Source organism: Hippocampus comes, unplaced genomic scaffold, assembly GCF_001891065.2.
Source record: "Hippocampus comes isolate QL1 unplaced genomic scaffold, H_comes_QL1_v1.1 scaffold238, whole genome shotgun sequence".
In the NCBI taxonomy this organism is placed as follows: domain Eukaryota; kingdom Metazoa; phylum Chordata; class Actinopteri; order Syngnathiformes; family Syngnathidae; genus Hippocampus; species Hippocampus comes.
The window spans coordinates 150,888-170,328 of record NW_017806177.1 but is presented as its reverse complement, the minus strand read 5'-3'; the positions used below and the strand labels follow the sequence as shown (position 1 = coordinate 170,328).

General features: G+C 44.9%; 2 protein-coding genes across 4 annotated transcripts in view; both read right to left on the bottom strand.

The window, feature by feature from the left end:
• The window catches only part of adcy9 (adenylate cyclase 9), a 40,320-nt gene extending 29,000 nt beyond the window's left edge, over positions 1 to 11,320 (bottom strand). The window contains exon 1 of the mRNA XM_019897423.1: positions 8,390 to 11,320. Coding sequence (XP_019752982.1) covers positions 8,390 to 10,181 — 1,792 coding nt within the window. The 5' untranslated portion in view covers positions 10,182 to 11,320. The remainder of the gene's footprint in view (positions 1 to 8,389) is intronic.
• A 4,211-nt stretch (positions 11,321 to 15,531) lies between these two features.
• srl (sarcalumenin) overlaps positions 15,532 to 19,441 on the bottom strand; it is an 18,809-nt gene continuing 14,899 nt past the window's right edge. For all 3 annotated transcript variants that reach the window (XM_019897384.1, XM_019897386.1, XM_019897385.1), the window contains 3 exons: positions 18,149 to 18,265; positions 17,826 to 18,059; positions 15,532 to 17,760 (listed from right to left, as the gene is read on the bottom strand). In XM_019897384.1, coding sequence (XP_019752943.1) covers positions 16,949 to 17,760; positions 17,826 to 18,059; positions 18,149 to 18,265 — 1,163 coding nt within the window. In that variant the 3' untranslated portion in view covers positions 15,532 to 16,948. The remainder of the gene's footprint in view (positions 17,761 to 17,825; positions 18,060 to 18,148; positions 18,266 to 19,441) is intronic.

Sequence of the window (19,441 nt, the reverse complement as noted above, 5' to 3'; positions counted from 1 at the left end):
TGTACGGTTCAAGTCACGCCGCTGTCAACCTCACGAGTGCATCGGGGAGATTGCGACATCGGGGAAAGGAAGCGGCAGATTGGTTGACAATTCTTTCATAAGTTCAAGGTTGTTATTGATTATATGAAAATAAGATAAATCCTTTCTTAGTCTCGCAATGGAGAAATTCCCAATTTACAGCAGCAAAGTTACAAAAGGAAGAAGTAGAAGAACAAAATATAGGAGCTGCTGGAAAGGCAGCCACTCTCGCGGCGCCATCTTGAAGTCAAAATAACACAACACAACAAAAAAGACACAGTTGTGCAATCCTAATCACTTTTCCTGCATAGACTTTGTTGTTTGAAGCAGTTATCGATGAAAGAGGAGAGGATCAAAGTGCCCTTTCACCAGTGGATCAGAGACGTCATGCTGAAAATGTGCACACGTCTGCTACAAGTTAAGTTTTGAAAGCAAACACGAAGCTGTACTGCACATTGACGAAAAGAGATTGGCTCACATCTCCTGTCCAACATAATCCGCTTCAACTCCAAGCCGCGACTCCCAATTCCACATCCGCATCGGCGCTCTGCGCTGACGCTCCTTTCTTCTCATCGTCGGCTCCTCAGCCTTGCATCCATCCAGCCTCAGACCGTCCAATAGCACCGATCTCTCCGCTGAACAAAGCGGGGCTGTGTAAAATGCTGCCCATTACAGGCGCAAAAAAAACCACAAGCGCCCCAGAGCTGTCCAGCAATGATCATCAAATGGCACCGACATTCCTCCCAATCAAAAACAGTGCTGGGATACCCATGCTGCAGAGAAGGGGCAACCACCAAGCACCGAGTCTCCTCCTTGATGAATGTCATGGCCAAAAAATGCTGAAAAACAAACCACATCCGGTCCACATGACGCAACAACAAACACAAACTGACAAAACAAACACAAAAACAACAACAACAAAAAAAATGACCCCCAAAGATGCTTTAAATAGAATTTATCTCATGACTTAGCCGAAAGCGCGTGCTGCAATGGTGAGAAAATATAACAGAGGTTCATGAAATGAATGGTAAATCGTATATAAAAAGTCATTGCCATTCAACGAGAGTTGTGTGGTGAGTAAGCATTTATAAGTTGTAAAATAAATGATTACTTTGCCATCGGAAGTCCTTTCTTAGTCTTTAAAATTAAAAACATTAGCATCAGTCACTGTTCCGGTCGACATGTGTTTTTTTTCCCCTCCAAAAGCTAGTTTTATCTGCTTTTTGGTCAGAAACCTGTGTTTTTGGGGGTGGGGGGTAAAAATCCCACCATGTTTGACTGATGATTACCAAAGAACAGAAAAACTTTTGGTTCGTTCAGTTCACACTACCTGTGGCTCTTGAAAAGATGAGTCAAAACGCCCTAAAACCACGGGCAAAATGGGGAGCTGTTTTGAAAGCACTGGCAGAGAAGAGGTCATATGTTGCGTTATGTTACACCTCCTTTCTAATGAGCATCTGACCTCTTCCAAGATTTCAGGTACTTTGTGCAGTTGAATAAATGAATACTGCTTTGTATTAAATGTGAAAATACAAGTTAGACGGAAACATATCTGGTTTCGCACCAATGCCCCTCCTGCCTTCGAATGAATAAATTCATCCTTTCCCTCTTATCAGCCAGTAAGAGCTCTGTCCTTTCAGCTCCTTTAATTGTCCGTTGCCACAGCGATTAGCCGGGGTGGGCCCCGGATGCAACGCTGGATTAAAGATGGTGTGTGTGTGTGTGTGTGTGTGTGTGTGTGTGTGTGTGTGTGTGTGTGTGTGTGTGTGTGTGTGAATGAACGAGGCAGGTGGAGCTGCACAACAACCCTGAACATGATGAACCGGAGACTGATCCATCTCCCGTCCCAAGTCTGCACCGCACATCCATTTTTTTTTCTCCGTACAAGATCAGCCAATCATACTTGCCGCTTCGCCGTCAGGATTTGCATCCATCGCCGGAATGTGGACGGGTTGTGATGGCCGGAGTACAGACGAGCAGTTTTGTAAATGTGACAGCAGACTTTCTGCATGCAATCGAGAGCAACAGCGGTCAACACCGGTACGGAAGAATAACCTACAAATGAGTCGACTTACAGTAGTAAAAATGTTTTTCAAAGACGGACAACAATGCTTGTCAAACAACTTCTGTTTTCACATAGACTTGCAAAAACACCAGCCGTTTGGTACAAAACTAGTGATGGGAATAACTGAGTTATCGTGAAGAATTCCACGTGTAGTGTTAAACAATCAATACTGATTCAGTCAGAGTTGCCATCTAAAGTACAAAAAAAAATTAAACGTTTTTTTTTTTTTGCTCAAAACAATGATTGCATTAAAACATGAGTTGATAACATTCAACGAGATCCCTTTCAAAATAATATGTGAAAAACACTGGAGCACAGGTGTCAAAGTCAAGGCCCGGGGGCCAGATCCGGCCCGATACATCATTTTATGTGGCCCGCGAAAGCAAATCATATGTGTCAACTTCCATGACCCTTGCTTAAATCTGTACCAAATTTTCAAATTGTCATATGTAATAACTGTGACATTTTGCAATAACTTTGTGACCCGGTTTACACTCACTTGAAGAATAATTGAACAAATACCATCGTTTTTTTTGTATACAAGTAATAATATGATGTGATCGTTAAACATTTATTCGGTTTACTCGGCCCTACGAGGGAAGACGTCATTCCAAAGTGGCCCGCGACAAAAATGAATTTGACATCCCTGCACTACAGAGTAATTCATTCATTCATTTTCCGATCCGCTTTATCCTCACAAGGGTCGCGGGGGGTGCTGGAGCCTATCCCAGCCATCTTCGGGCAGTAGGCGGGGGACACCCTGAACCGGTTGCCAACCAATCGCAGGGCACACAGAGACGAACAACCATCCACGCTCACACTCACAACAAGGGAGAATTTTGAGTGTTCAACCAGCCTGCCATGCATATTTTTGGAATGTGGGAGGAAACCGGAGTACCCGGAGAAAACCCACACAGGCATGAGGAGAACATGCAAACTCCACACAGGGAGGCCGGAGCTGGGATTGAACCCGGTTCCTCTGCAATGTGAGGTCGACATGCTAACCACTGGACCACCGGGCCGCCTACAGAGTAACTGATCGGGATTTTCTATTTTTTTTTTTTTTTTTACCCATTCTTGGCCATAGAACTCGAGATGGACAGAATGTGGATGAAAAGCTTTGTGTATATGATGAAAACACGTTTTGGTAATGTGACTCTTGTACGAACACTAAGTGCACGGTTCAGTAGACAAACATCACAAGCAGAAATATGTTTGCAATTACTGGCTTGACACTTCCTTCGATCAAAACAGAAATTGTGCTATAATCGTTCTCCAAAATGCCGACCTTTTTTTTTCCCATGTTTGCCTTTTCTGTCTCCAAAAAGGGACGTGGGAAATGCGACTGTCGTTTTTTTTTTTCATCAGTTCAAAACCATCAAGTGTAAATGGCCACTTAAAACATCAAGTGGGACTGTGCCGGTGGCGCTGTACAATGGTGTCCATTAGCAATATTAAAAGCCAAGATTTGCAGCCGTCAAAAGTAGATATCTTCAGCACGGCTGGCTAGAAATCGTGTTTTTTTTGCTTCCCATCGTACATTTTTTGCATTTGTTCTGAAGGCATGTCACCCCTTATCAGACAGACAGCGGTGGGTGGAGGTGAGGGCAGGGGGGGGCGTCACCTCCAATGTCACATTCGATCTACAGGACACTACCACGTAGCGCCCATAGCTGCGCTGGGAGAGGTTTGCGTCGATACACGACTACTCAGCAGGGAGCCAGCATAGCAACTCAAAAGTGATTCTAATTGTCCTCTCTTGATCTTTACAAATCCCAACACCCCTCTGATTGCAAATCGTTTTCCATAGAAGCAATTGGCGCCTCTTGCGCAGCCCTCCCGAAAAAAAAAAGAACAGGCCGTCCAATCTGCTGAGTAACAGTGCGACACTGCAGCAAGACTAAATGACTGCAGCTCTATAAACCTACCTTATCGTCACACCGTGTAGTGCTTTCCACCCTTGTCGTAGTGGCTCCACGCGTGTTTATGGAGCGTGACGAGGCATCCCAAAGAAGCGCATATTGTACTGTACTTTGGCCGAAGGATCCTACAGGCAACGTCCCCTCTAACGCATCCCATGCAATATTAACCGGCTAATCGGGCCCGGTAATATGCATTTCATGGGGCGGCTGCGGACTGCAAAATACCTGGGATGAGCTACAACATGCAGGACAGTGTGAAAGTGTCCAATTCCCTGTCAAGTAGGAAACCATCAGTCTCTTCACAGCGATGCTGTGCCAGTGTAATCCCGGCAGGACAGCAACAGTCTTTGTACTTTAGCAATGTTTTTCTCTTTTCAAAGAAACCAATCCTCTCAGAAGAGAGAAATTCACTCGCGAGCATGACACGAATATCAAACCACAGAAGACCACAAGGCTGGCTGTGTGCACACACTTCACCGTATAGGCTGACAAGCAACTAGAAATAGTTCATCGTACTTAGTTTTGCTGATGGAAAAGTATTGGGAGCAGAGCCTTGTGGGGTCGAATTGGTACCACGCAAGGCATTAGTTACTCCCGAAAGTGAAATCTTCATCTTACTAAGACTTTGTCGACAACGCTATGCTACCAACAAAGTGTAGTCCATGAAGACATGCTTTGATAAGTTCTCAAGAGGTCTGACCTCAAACCATACATCCATCCATTCATTCATTCATTCATTTTCCGATCCCCTTTATCCTCACAAGGGTCGCGAGGCGTGCTGGAGCCTATCCCAGCTATCTTCGGGCAGTAGACGGGGGACACCCTGAACTGGTTGCCAGCCAATCGCAGGGCACACAGAGACGAACAACCATACACGCAACAACCAGTTTGAGTTTTGCATTAACCTCCTATGCATGTTTTTGGAATGTGGGAGGAAACCGCAGTACCCGGAGAAAACCCACACAGGCACGGGGAGAACATGCACACTCCACACAGGAATCGAACCCACGACCTCTGCACTGTGAGGTCGACACGCTAACCACTCGCCCACTGGGCCGCCGGACCTCAAACTAATCCAACATATTTCAGATGAACTCGAACAAAGGTCATCAATGACCTGGAGGAAAAAAAAAAAGGGACACCTGGGGTCTTTTCAGTGATGATTCTAGATGTAGGGCCACCGCAGCTGAGAGCACTTATGCCGACAACTGACAAACAAAAGATTCATCGTTCAAATCCCAGTTAAGAATAAATTGTTTGGGCGAGTTTCTCCAAATTGGCCTCATGAATCTGTGTCAAGTTCACAGGTAGCACCAATTATAGAGAGCGATCCAATGCGCCTGGAGCAAACGATACAACACGCACGAATGACTGGCAGGACATCCCCACGGAGAAGAATTTATCGGTCGAGGGAACAGAGGAGAAGGTGTCCCAAAAGATGGAAAAAAAAAAGCACAGTGAAATGACACACAATTACTTCCTCCGATGAACCAAAAACACAAAGTATTCAAAGTTATTGTTGGCACAAATGACAGCCTTGTCAGAATCTCTGACAAGCATCACGGTAGGCAATCAATGTGATTCAATCGCAATAGAACAGCTGCCAGTCGGGGTGTTTCGGGGGTCAGGAGAACACGATATATGCAAACGGCTCGCATTAATCCCCTTTCCTATGAAGATTAGTGAATCTTGTCTAATTAGCGACCTCCCTAATGGCACAGAGAGGAGCGAGCCGGTTGGGAGGGGAAATACTCGATGCAACTCCATCAGCAGCGAAGCCAGCAAAGGTCACGCTTCGAATTTCAAAGGGAATGTGAGATCACACTCTTCCTTGAGGGGAGCCGTACATACGATTTAGAAAAGAGAAGGCCAAATTATACAAAAGAGCTAACAAGTGCGAACGAATTGAATGAAAATGCCCATCAGAATATTTCATTTGGGCTCTGAAGCGGTTTGTTATTTTTATTCACGGAAGCGAGTGACAAAACTGGCGCCTTATCTGCAGCACCCGACGTACCCTGATCAGCACGGCTCGTCTTGTGATTACTACTTTTCTATTGGCAAAAACAAGGTCTACAACCATTTCACGAGTCGAGTCAGTAGGGTTCAACTGGCGTGTTGTGCCGCTAACCCAAGATGCTCAGTGGACCATTATTTCCTGACTGTTGAACATGGCGTAGTTGTCGCAGGTTTTGTCAAGTTTCGTCCTTTCCTGCTCCAACTTAGACGACTTTTTGAACTGAACTCTACTTCTCGGAAGACAAAAAGAAGATGATTCTGGCAATGCATAAGAGTTCTCAAACAGGCAAGACATTATTGCTCGTCCAGAAACAAAGAACAGATGCCCTTAATCTCTTTTACAGATTTCACCAATACCACCCAAACATTTTAATGTAATCTGGAAACAAAGCCTGCTTGGATGACTCATGGCTCAAATGTCAAGGTTCTTTGTGGTGACCATCAAACAAGGTAACAAATTCATGCTGACAGTCAAAGCTTTTTTCCCCCCGCCTTCTTTTCCCTGACTTATTTCCCACAATAATCGATGAAAGCGCGACAGAAAAAGTCTTGGCTGAGAGTGAGACGTGCTGTCAAACGACTGTGGTGGACCGCACTTCATGTCTGTTAAACCAAAAGGTCCCTGGGCAACCTTCAACTGCCAACACGAGTGAAACTCAGCCGACCACAAAAAGTTGCCTCTCATTCTTGGCTATGACGAGCCACAAATAGCCATAACTAACTTCAGAAAAAAAAAAAATCCTGAATCAAAACACACAAAGTGATTTGTTGAGGTGGATCAGTACAGGACACTGAAGTCAATGAAAAAGAAGCATTATCTTGTAAAAGGCTAAATTTAGTTATAAATCTTTTTTTACTCCTGCGATTGGCTGGCCACCAAATCAGGATGTAGCCGCCTCTCGCCCAAAGTGGGAAAGGCTCTAACTCACCCGTGACCCTAATGAGGATAAGTAATATAGAAAATGGATGGACCTCCTTTGCTGGATCTCTCCAAATGTGCAGGTGCACCAAATGAGGCCGCTGAGTGTAGGTCATCGTAATTTATGTCTCAGTCGGGTAAAATGGGATTGTTCACATTTGGGAATCCAATCCCGGCTGTAGCGCTACCTGAGGGATTTACGCCGACTTCTCGAGACAGTTTTATTTTTCTTTTTTTGTGAGGAAAAACTCCCTCCTGACAGCCAGCTCTCTCACCAGCTCTGTAAATCTTCAGGGAGAGGCTCAATCTTAAGATGGAAACTGAATACATGGTGGAGAGGTACTGGAGGTTGGGGGTGGGGGTTATAACATCATCCGACACATTTATCCTCGGTCTCAAAGAGGGGGAAAAAAAACGGTAGCGAGCCCAAAAGCCGTTGTCGCTCATTAATCGAAGAGATGAGGGGAGATGGAGTCCCATAAATCACCTTGCCCGAGCTGGCAACCAAAAGGCTCTTTCAGCATCATTGCAAACTGACATCGACACTGATAGAAGCTAATTGGTGTACATTTCATCAATGTGAATCAATGTCTAAATTCATGGAAACAAAATTGGAGACAATCACTAAATGAAAGGAATCTGAAATATAAGGGCAACTAAAAAGTCCTTCTGGGTGATAACAGTTTATGTTGCGAGGCTTAAAAATAACAGTCATTATTTGGTAAGGATAGGCCATAAAATATTCTGGTAATTTGGGGAAAAAGCTAGGTTTAGACAGCGAGATGAAGGCAAAGCTTCGGTTACACTGATTCCGAACGATATCTAAAAATAGCATAGAAACTGGACACGTTGCGAGCAATGAGGACTGTAATCAAACAAATCACCAGGGACACAGTAAAGACAGGACAGTTATATGAATGATGATGTCCAATTTTCCTCCAGGGAAAAGCTGTCCGAGACACATAAAAACACCTTTGTAGCCAATGAAAAGTACAATAGTAACTCACTGCTGCAGTTTATAGCCTAGCCCAGGGGTGGGCAAACTTTTTGGCTCGGGGGCCACATTGACTTTTAAAATTTGACAGAAGGGCTGGGTCAGCATAAACTACGGTACATATTAAAAAAAATTGCATTTGTTGACAGTCCATATCAAACATCAACAGAACAAAAGCATGGAAGTATGAACATACATTTTTTAATGAGAACAGTGTTGTTGAGCACCTATTTTAGCCAGTGTCAATGCGCCACCTGGCGTTGAAATACTTATCATTACAAGTCCAAATGAAATGAATGCAATCATTCACATCGAACCTGAATTGTGTACCAGCCTTCGGCGGGCCGGATTAAAAAGACCAATGGGCCAGACCCGGCCCGCGGACCGTAGTTTGCCCACCTCTGGCCTAGCCACTGCTACACAATCAACAACAAGCTGAAACTGAAACCTACCTTTTAGCTGGTCGGCGACCACACTCTGTCCGATTCTTTCGTTGACCTGGCCATCTTCATGTTGGTAGCGGTCATCCAGAAAGTTGGCGGTAGCTTGCGAAAGGTGGACCTTGCCGGCGACACCCAGTTGCTCCATCAGGTTGGCTAAGTTGACGTCATTGGACCAGACGTCAAACTTGAAGCGTTTCATGCCGAGGATCCCGCACAGGATGGTGCCGGTGTGGACGCCCACCCTCATGTTGACCATTTCCTTCTTCTCCTGGCAGAACTGTTCAATAGCCTGGATCATACCCAGGCCCATTTCCACGCAGCAGTACGCATGGTCGGGCCTGGGTTCAGGACATCCAGCCACACAGTAGTAGCAGTCCCCGAGGGTGCTGATCTTCTCGCAGCCGGTCAGCTCACACAGTCGATCGAAACGTCCGAACAAGTCATTGAGAAGCCCCACTAGAGCATGGGCCGATTTGTTGGCCGACATTTTCGTAAAACCCACAATATCAGCAAAGAGGATGCTGACAGGCTCCATCCTTTTCATGTTGAAGGGTCTGAAGATGATCTGACCTCGAGGGATGGAGGTTTTCTTGCGTTTATTGTTCTTGGGGCTGGAGATGACAGCAACAGCTCCGCTTGTGGAGTATCGCTTCACAGAACTGTCGCCAGCGTCCTCGTCACCTTGCTTCATCAAATCATCTGCCACGATTCTGGGCATAACGGAGTGGATCATTCGCTCCTTTAAGGCTTTCTCAACCTCCAGGTCCTTGCCGTGCATGATAGCTTGTCCGACTTTCAGGAAGGTGCTGCGTGCTCGCACTTCAGACATGATGAACAGGTGGATCCCAATGGCGTGCGCGCACAGGTGGAGCAGGGCTTTGGCTGGTCCTAACCAACCAAGGGTATCCAGGTCTTTCTCAGGGGCTAAACTCAAATTGCCACCCGCCTGGGTGAGATGGAACGAGCCCAAAATCTCGAAACAGACCGAGTAGAGAAAGCCGAGAAGGACAGAAGCAAAGAGGCGAACATGCAAAACACTGTAGAGCAACAGGAGAACCTCAATACAGAGGGAGAAGGTACCAACGGGGGAGACACAGGCGGAGCAGGCGCTACCATCTACAATCCTTACGTAGGATAGATTGTGTGTCGGCCCACTGAAATTATCTACATCTAACAAATCAGCGAGAGTCTGCGGATCTCTGAAGCTTGACGTCTGGATCTGAGGGGCCAGGGTCAGCATGAAGGTGACAACAATAAGCAACAGGGATGCTTGACTGTAGCAGCGGGAGTAAAACTTGGTAAAAGTAAGGATGAAGAGGAGGCAGCAGAAAAGGAGAAAGGATGCAGTGGGGATCAGAAAGACTATCCTGTTGCAGCGGGATGGGTTGGCAGCAAAATAAAATCCCCAGAGGATAGCGGCGGCAGACAGGTAAAAGAGCACATAGCGGAAACGTCGTCGCGTCTGAGGGAAACACCGTTCTCTGCATGCCTCCTCCAGGATAGACGAGTCAAACTTCGGGTCCCAGAAGTGACCGGCGGACCTCTCGAAAAGCTGAGGAACCCTCCTTTGCGAGCGGAAGCTCTTGACCAACGTCCTCTTGACTGCTGCCTCCCCGGAACTGCAGCTGGAGGATATACTGTACTTGCAGTGTTTGGATCCTCCCCCGATGGAACCAAGTGGCCCGCCGCCGTGCTTGTGTTTAACAGTGTTCCCAATCCTCACTGAGACGCCCTCACCACTCGAGTCACAGCTCACCTCTGTGTTGTGAGGCAGCAGTTGTTGACGTTGGGGGGATGCCATGTTGCTATTACGAAATCCAAGGCTTCAAGTAAAAATCCAAAGAGGAGGAAGGCAAACTATGGGGCCACAGTATTAGAACCACTGCGATGATTGTTGGTGGTCTCCAAGGTGAAAAGGCAGATTAAAAAAAAGGGGAGGCTTAGTTTTCAGTGAAGACCTCATGGAAACATCAACTGACCAGCAACATTTTGACTCGTCCCTTGGTACACTTGATATCAGTATGTGCAGTCCATTAGTTTTGATGCATTGCACTGATCATCCTCTGCAGGACAACGTGGTTCAATTCATTGTATTAAGCATTTTAGATGATGATTAGAGGACAGGTGCCATAATGCAAACTGGCAGACTGGGATTTGGGAGCGAGGAGAAAACATTGATTTGATTGCGGTCTAGATACGTTTAGATCCAGTTTGATGGTGCAAGGTAATTTTTTAGTGCTTCTAAAATGTCATTAAAATGATTTCAACAGGCCAGACATAACTTTGAGACGAATCAAATGTTCTTAAGATGGTGGTTTGTTGACTTCTCTTGTCATTGGTCAACAGAAGATCAAGTATCAAGAGTAGTGTAATGTAGTATATACTTATTTAATTTTTTTACTGCCGCAGCTCCAACGAGGGTGCATGCAATTAAAAAAACAGCAGTTTCCTGTCTCGATGTCCTCTTTGGAGAAAACATCCAGATTAATTAATAATCATCAGTCCATCATCCCTGAAGTTAAATTCTTTCTTGGTTTCCCGGGAAAAAGGCAGTCGATGAAAAAAGCCCTCCAGGGGAGAGTCTGGGGCTAATTAAATGGTCCCCACAGTCTCTCCCGACCGTACCACAGTCCCACAAGTCAACGAAACGCCGCCTTCATCCAGCTACTTTAATTGAATTGGAAGAGATGATATTCATACCTGCGGCGGCATACGAATTTGAAGGCAGCTTCAAATCAAATCCCTGCCTCCTCCGCCGTGAGACGGGACTGTTTTCTCGCAGCTCGCCGCACACATCCAAGCCGTCCTGACAGCAGCAATGACACCTGCGAGAGACATGGTGCGAGCTTCCTCCCGGGCAAACGCACCTTCAGTGTGCCGTTTTGTGTGAGCGTATTTGTGACTGTTTCACACAGTGTTTGTGTGTGTGAGGGAGGGAAAAACGACGCCAACGTAAAGTAAACGAGAGTACTCCCTCCACTTCCGGTTCTTTCTTTCAATACAAAAAGCTTTACCGATCGAGGCAAACAGCTGCACTTCATTTCCGGTATTTCACTTCAAAATAAAATAGAAAAAACTGTGAGTGAGTGAGTGAGTGAGTGAGTGAGTGAGTGAGTGAGTGAGTGAGTGAGTGAGTGAGTGAGCGAACAGCTTATTAAAAGCTAGGGTTGGTGGATTTTTATTCAAATACACTGCAGTGTTTCTTTTTTCGTTTCTGGCTCAGATCAAGTTACAAATTACAAGGGAATATTCTTACTTCACCTTACCATTGGCATGATGCGTCTTTTTCTTCTTGAGTCATTTGACAACTGTGTCATCGGTGACTAATTTGAAATATGCATTACCACCAATCACAATGGCGCGGAGTCATTCCAACGTTACATACTACACTGTAGTACATTGAAGGATATTTAGTCATCCGGTGTGATTTGGAATTCAAAACAAAGTGCAATTTTTTTGCAATTTTTCAAAGACAGGACCGATGAGTAAAGTATAGCCCACAATCCATATACAGGCCACGCTGTTCTACAACCGCCCCGCCATTTACTTTATCAAGAGTCGTGTAATATTTGTGGCATTCATTTAGCTTTGTCTTCTCACCTGATTTTGGGCAAAAGGCAGTGGAGACACCCTGGACTGATTGTTGGGCAATTGCAGACACACACATGGTCGATCAATGATTGCCAAACTTTAGTGAGCACATGTTTTAATCTTGAAAAATCTCACGAGATGCCACCAAAAAAAAGGACATAAAAAGTGGACATGTGTCAATCATTTACTTTCTGCCATCCAATAGAATCTAATTTATTTGTTCTGTCTGTCACTACAAGTTACTGGCATAGAAAGGTGAGCAGAAACACACTATGTTTTGCCTTTCTCTCCATTCTAAAAATCAGTTGTGGCGCCGGAGTACAAAAGTTATCCAACCCCGGCTTCAGACTGTAGCTCGGACAGCTTTTGTTTTGAAGATATTTCATCTGATGGTGTGTCCTCACTTGACCCGTGTGTGTGTGTGTGTGTGTGTGTGTGTGTGTGTGTGTGTGTGTGTGTGTGTGTGTGTGTGAATAAGAAGATGACTGAAAGCAATAAGGGGCAATAAGGGTTTAGAAATTCAAACATGCCGATGGGTAGGAAACCATGGCAGTTTAATTTTGAAATGAATGATCACAAAAGCAACCTTCCAGAGAGAGAGAGAGAGAGAGAGAGAGAGAAGCAAACAAAAGAAGACCCACTGGGGAAAGGGGAGTGTAACGACCTACGATAAGGTTATGATGGAGAATGAATGTAATCGATTACAGCACTTAAAGGTGCAGACTTAAGTTTTGTGGCCGTGAATCATTTCAGCCTGCACACATTTTCTCTCCCAAACAGCAGCAAGGACACAGTCAATGTTGAATGCATCGGGTTAAGCAAACAAGAGCTCTTACAACGCTCATGTCTTGAGAGAATGTGAAGCAGTGGACTTGTGCACACTTGAAACAATGTGTCCTTTAGGAAAAAATAAGGGGACGAGACCTGCACAGTAATTAGATGAGTGTCATTTACATAATATTTGAGTGCGCTTTAATAGGAGCCACTCTTAGAATTAATCGTTGTAGGACAAGTCATGTCTTGAAATACAATAAGGGACAAGATTATTCATGCATTGTATATTTAAAAACCGCAAACACCAATGATAATATTATAAACGTATTTGCACACCAATCTAGAGAGTTATTGCCCCAAAATCTTTAAGTTACACGTCTAAGGTATGATATAAAGGCAGAAAAAATAATCAGAAGGGCCAGTAAATTATTCAAGTTATCACCATCCCACCACATAACGCCTCCCCATTTCCAGTCAGGACAAAGTTGTGGTGCAATGCAGGTCTTATATATAAAGAACATGGTCTTAAAAAAATTGTCGTGAGAGAGCATGGATCAAGAGGCTATTTGGAATTAATTCAAACGGTGGGCAACCCACTGCCTGTGGGCCCTATATCCATATGCGACCTGTTAGAGCATTTTCTGTGGCCCTGCAATGCCATTCTAAAAACAAATCTCATCAACATTTTATCCGCATTTATACAACAGAGTTCTGACTAATCAATTTGATTGGACAGGAGTCATGATTGAATTTTTTAACTTGACATATTCAGCCTTTCTGGTGTTCCAAACCAGTAGTCATTTAACAGTTCTGTGGATTCTTAAAAAGATTGCTTAAATGGACATTTTTCGAGATATTATATTTCATTTAAAAGGGGAGTATGTGGTTTTAAAACCACAAACAAAATTTGAATGTAGCCTCACTTCACTCATTCCTACCCACCTCGAATCTGACCGCACGATTCTTATACCTGGCCATTGTACTCATGATAGTGCATAGAACACAGTCTAGCAAAATAGCAATGCCAGCAATACTAAGCTAACGATACTGCAAGCAAGCTAACATTAGTCTTGCCTGCTGCATTGGGAGTATGACTTATTCATAATAGAATGTTTTTATAACACAAAATGTATCGTTTGAAGTTTTAATTTTGGTGGAATGTACAGACAATTAGAACTCAAAAAGTTGTGATATATTTACCCGCGCATAAACGTTGTTGATTGTGCGTTACTTCTGATTCATTTCAACTTTCTGAGGTCACTTCGCTTTGATTTTCTTCGCTAGTCTTCTTGCCTGTTTTTTAGCAAATGACCTTAATTCGTATTTTCTCCCCATGGGTGGATATTCCCGAAATTTTCCACATCAGTGTTGATGTTGCCCCTTCGATGGTTAGCATGTCCCCACAATTTGCTGCTGTACTTGTGTAAGGAGTCAAGTAACTGATTAAATAAACAAACAAATCACAACTTGTTGTCACCTACTACGGTTTACTAATGGATGTCACTTGGATTGACTGTAAAAAGAACAAGCACAAACACGGATTAGACCTGGTCGATTAGAAATCTTTATTCTTGTCGATCAAGCTTCTAAATGGGTCTACTTGATAATTTTATACCAAAACAAAAATGGGACACAAATGCATTCCAAATCAAATTCACAGCTCAATTAAGATATTGAACAACAATAATCACCTTGACACACAACCACACATCGCTATTGCCTTGAAAACTATGTGTGAAGGGGGCCCCTGATCTTTTTTTTTTTCCTTTTACACAGCACTCTCTAGTGGACATACCTGAAACTGCAACATAAACATGAAACAACATCCAGTCAAACACTCACACTCCAGTAAAAATTGAGTAAAAGAGTTGAGTTAGACTCACTTGACATTTGGCCTCAGCGTTTAGATGGAGATACACCAGGGGTTAGTAATGGAGGAGTTGGGCAGCGGGTTGGGCTCCAGGGGGTGCTACTCGTCATTGTATAATCATGCATCAGAATCTTGGGCGGGAATCCTTCTTCCGATCGTTCTGATTTTATAAGTTCCTCTGAGGTTGTAGTTGTTTTGAGAATTCTGTCAAATGCGCTCTCTGTGGCCCGTAAATGGCCCACGGGGTGTAGGTTCCCCGGTCCTGATCTAGGTCGATTGTTGTACAATGAGTTCCATTTACTGCACCACTTTAAAATGTCTCATTGAACTCATTCACTCCCGAAGACGTTTTTAAACGTCTTTTCAGACTTGGTCTAGAATTGGCTGGTACTGAATGAGTTTTAAGCAGCGCCCACACATAATTGATAATTTGGCCTGGTTTGTGTATTTTCGCTCTTTTCAGGTCAAAGTCGTCAAAGGCCGAATTGTCAGATGTCTCTGAAATGTTATCTTAATTAATTATCGTACGGTGTAGGGCACAGGTGTCGAAGTCCGGTCCTCGAGGGCCGGTGTCCTGCATGTTTTCCATCCCTCCCTGCTGCAACACACCTGATTCAAATGATCAGGATCACTATCAGGCTCTGATAGAGCTTGCTGATGAGCTGTTCATTTGGATCAGGTGTGTTGCAGCAGGGAGGGATGGAAAACATGCAGGACACCGGCCCTCGAGGACCGGACTTCGACACCTGTGGTGTAGGGTAAGTAAGAGTGATTTTTCATACCTTATCAGGAAATTGGTTTCGGGCCGACAAGGGTAACCTGTTCAATATTCACGACTGCACATCCAGCACGACAGACATCTGGTTTGGGGAAGGTGAACTCAGAATTAGTGCTGGAGATATAGTTATGTGTGTGATGTGGTGTCTTGGTCATCTTGAGTACCCACGCACACACACTGTAAGTGCAGTAAGCACACGCTTGTCCATTTTCTCCTTGTCATATGTGGGATCGCCCACATTTTCAAATTTTGTTCAGATGTTAAAAATCACTGTGTGTGTGTGTACTTTGCTTTACCGGCCACACGTTAAACAATTTCTACCACTAACCGAGGAACCCCCTGTGTTCCCTGAATGCTTCACACAGTCATGAAGAAAGGAAGTAGGCAAGCACTTCTAGGAAATTCGCCAAGGTAGGTTTGTATAAGAGCTCATAGCCAGACTCGAACTGTTGACAGGGATCAGGGATCAACTTCAGAGTGATCCGCTTTCTCCATCTCTATCCTTCCCCCCCCCCCGACCCCCCCACAGAAGCAGGTAGTCTACATACAATGACCATTGGAAGGTCTGCACACACGCACGCACACACACACACACACAACGAATAAATAGATTGGCACATGGAAAAAAAAAAGAGCTAACCACATCTTTTTGGTGTGGTTCTTTGTGGTCATTCAGGTAGAAAAAAAAGCTGGGAAGCTTACTAATCGAAGGATAACATCATTCATAACATTATAGGATCTGATCATCTGGACAGGCAATAAAAAGACAATAAGACCAGGTTTAAAAAAAAAAAAAAAAAGAAAAAAACAATAACCCCACTCTGAAGACTCTGATGACCGTTTGAGCTCTGCTTCCGTCACATTTCACGGATTGTCAACACGCGAGACCAACGGGCGTAGATGAAAATAAAATGGCCTCGTTGGTTGCCTGGTAGGTTCGGAAATACTCTGAGTTTATTGGACATGCACCAAAAAGTTAAGAAAGGCCTCTAATGTCATGCAAGGTTAATAATAACTGTTAGTCTCTCTCAAACTATATCCAAAACCGAAGCTTGTATAGCACCCACAAAAAGACTGCTTCAAAGTCTGAAGCATTTTGGAATTGACCTGCTGTAAAAGCTGTTTTCCCCCCTCAGGATATTACAACACAAACTGATGACACCTCTTCCTAGTTTCTGTTTTATTCACATACAAGTGGGCTGCTATCGGACTGGCTGTTCCTCCCGTTTTTGCACATCAATGCTCCCCCCCGCCCCCGCAACAAAACTTTCCAGACAGTCCAGTATATTACCTCATCAACACTTGTATCCTTAAGCTGCCTTCTTCAGACAATGAGCCTCCCCTCCCACGATCTGTCTTATCCCCCAGTCCCCAAAATGGATCATCCCATGGTCACCTGAGGAAAATAAAGCTCTAATATCCGTTTCCTCGTCTCCTTGTTATTGCAGGTCTTCTGAATCAGGATTGGCCCTACATCAGAGCCCTGTCTTTATCTTCACCTCCTCTGTCGCCTTCCTTTCCTTCCTCCCTCCTGCTCAAAGTGTCGTGCTTAATCTCAGTTCTTCCGGTAACGGTTTTTAGGCTTCTCCCCGCAGCCAGTGGCCTCGCAAGAAGACAGACCAGGCTGTTTGCCCGAGTTGATGCTGCTCAAGAGGGCGGGCAATTCATTGGTGATGGCCTTCTCGATCTTATCCAGCAAGCAGCCTCCAATGTAGGAGCACTGGGACGACAAAGGTTTGAAGTTGGTTATCGCGTTGATTCCGAAGAAGTCACGGTAGGCGTCACGGTTGGGGAGATCAAACTTGCTAACGTTGGTCTTGGCAAGAATGGATTTGAATATGTAGAACTTGTCCGGGTCATCCACGATCTCCTTAAAGACCAGTTCCGGGTCGCTGAAGAAGCTCATCTTCTCCTTGAAGGTCTGGACGTAGCGGTCCACCAAGAGGCCGTGGATGCGAACGCGGATGCCATGCTGCCGGATGAACGCGATCTTGTTCTCCATGCGGTTTTCAATCACCTGGTTGAGATCCTCCAGTAGGGAGATCTCCTCCCGCTTGAAGAGGTCGCGACTGGTGTCCGGAGCGTAATCGTAGGGCCAGAAGGAGCTGACGTAGACACGGGGGGGCTCTGTCACATTGATGAGCGGGGCCAAGCTCCAGAAAAGCGCTCCGTACACTCGCATCAAATCCTGGGTGGCCAGGTTGTCGGCCTTGTTGAGGATAATGCGAATCTGTGACTCGCGCCCCTTCAGTTGACGGAAAAGCATCTCCAGCTCCAATCCGACATCCAGCTTGGTGGGATCGAAAACCACAAAGATCAGATCCGCTCGGTCGATGAACCACTGGCAGACATCATTGAAGGGGTAGCCTGGACGGAAGACAATGAACTCACAGACGGTTTCTCGTCCACGTGTGGCCCAAATGTGACTTTACCTCTCTCCTGCTGCTTGCGGTTCTCGATGATTCCCGGCGTGTCCACAAAAGTAACACGTTCCAGCAGCTTGTGGGGCATCTCGATCCCAATCAATTTTTCCAAGAAGTTTTGCCCAAATTTCTCCAGAGGGGAGAATGAGCGAGAGCTGTCCGCCGCCATCACGATGCCCTCCACCGAGCGGATCTTTTCGCCGTGCATTATGACGGTGAACTCAGAGGTAGTAGGCTCAGCTCCTGATGATTCCGGATCAATTGCAACAATTAACACAACTTGTATCGGATCACTGACAAAATGAACTATTGATGAATGTCTGGCTGGCAACCTGTGTAGAGCTGGTAGGGGCTGTCGTTCAAGCCCAGGAGGTAATTAATCATGGAGGACTTTCCTACGCTCCACGGTCCCAGGAACAAAACCATGGGCTTGGATGTGATTTCTCCATCTGTGGGACAAAGGACAAAGAAAGGTCTTGCTTACATCCATGATACCGAGTCCAGGAGCACAGAGGTCCCTAACCTTTTCTCCCACCAGGGACCGTTTCTGACTTACATGCTATGCTTTATTTTTTTCTCAATCTATATGTGGGGTTTTGACATTGTCATATGCATTTATTTGCAGGAATGTGCTCTTGCAAGTAGATGTTTATGAAATAGTTTTGGATTCATCTTGTAGGCGTGTTTAGGTGAACAATTCTTTTAACACAAAACAACTGAAGATGGGTTGAAATTTTGACGGAGAACCTTGCAAGTCTATTCACATATTATAAATATAACCCTTACTCACTTCAAGCAGGAATATCAAATGGCAAAAATCAGTTCTCATTTGCGATTTTTTTTTCTTCTTCCTCCCAGCAAAATCAACTGGAGCCTGATTAATGGTTGTTTCTGAAAGATTATCTGAGCCATTTGCCTGTACAAGCAATTTTTCCTCCCAGATCAGGTCTATAACGATTAAAGCTGACAACCTGAAATGATAAACATGTCCAAAACAGTATTTACAATTGGAAATGCAGATGCGTTCAGCCAAGCGGGCCAAGCCACATACTCTGTGATTGGGATATAAAGTCACCATTTAGGAAGCAAAACTTAGGTTGGACATAAAGAGAGGAGTTGTGTTAAGTAGTTGTGTCAGTTGTCTTCCAAGTCATTCGCCACAATCACAATGACAAGGAGAAGCGTATGGTTACAAAATAAGCTAACATTTAGCCCCTAACATTTAGCCCAGCTTCTCTACTCTTTCTTCTTTGTATTTGGCAGTACGGGTACTTTGCGGCACTATGCTGCCTCTCACAGGTCAGTCTTGGTACTATGTTAGACATCTGGTTTGGTGGAGATTGTCATTGGCGACATGAGCCCCGTTCACACGGCAACGTTTGGTCCGACGCTGCGCCGAAACAGATCCAGTCAAGCGTTCACACGTGCACATTTGTGCCGACGTAGCTCCACTAAAGAGCTTATACCGGACCAAATTTGATCCACCTCAGGGAGGTGGTTTAAAAATTTGCTCCAGAGCAAATGCTCGTTTGCGACGCTACGCAGGAACAAATGTGCACGTGTGAACGCAGCTGGATTAAATTTGCTCCAGAGCAAAGGCTCGCTTGCGGGGGAGTGGCCTCGCT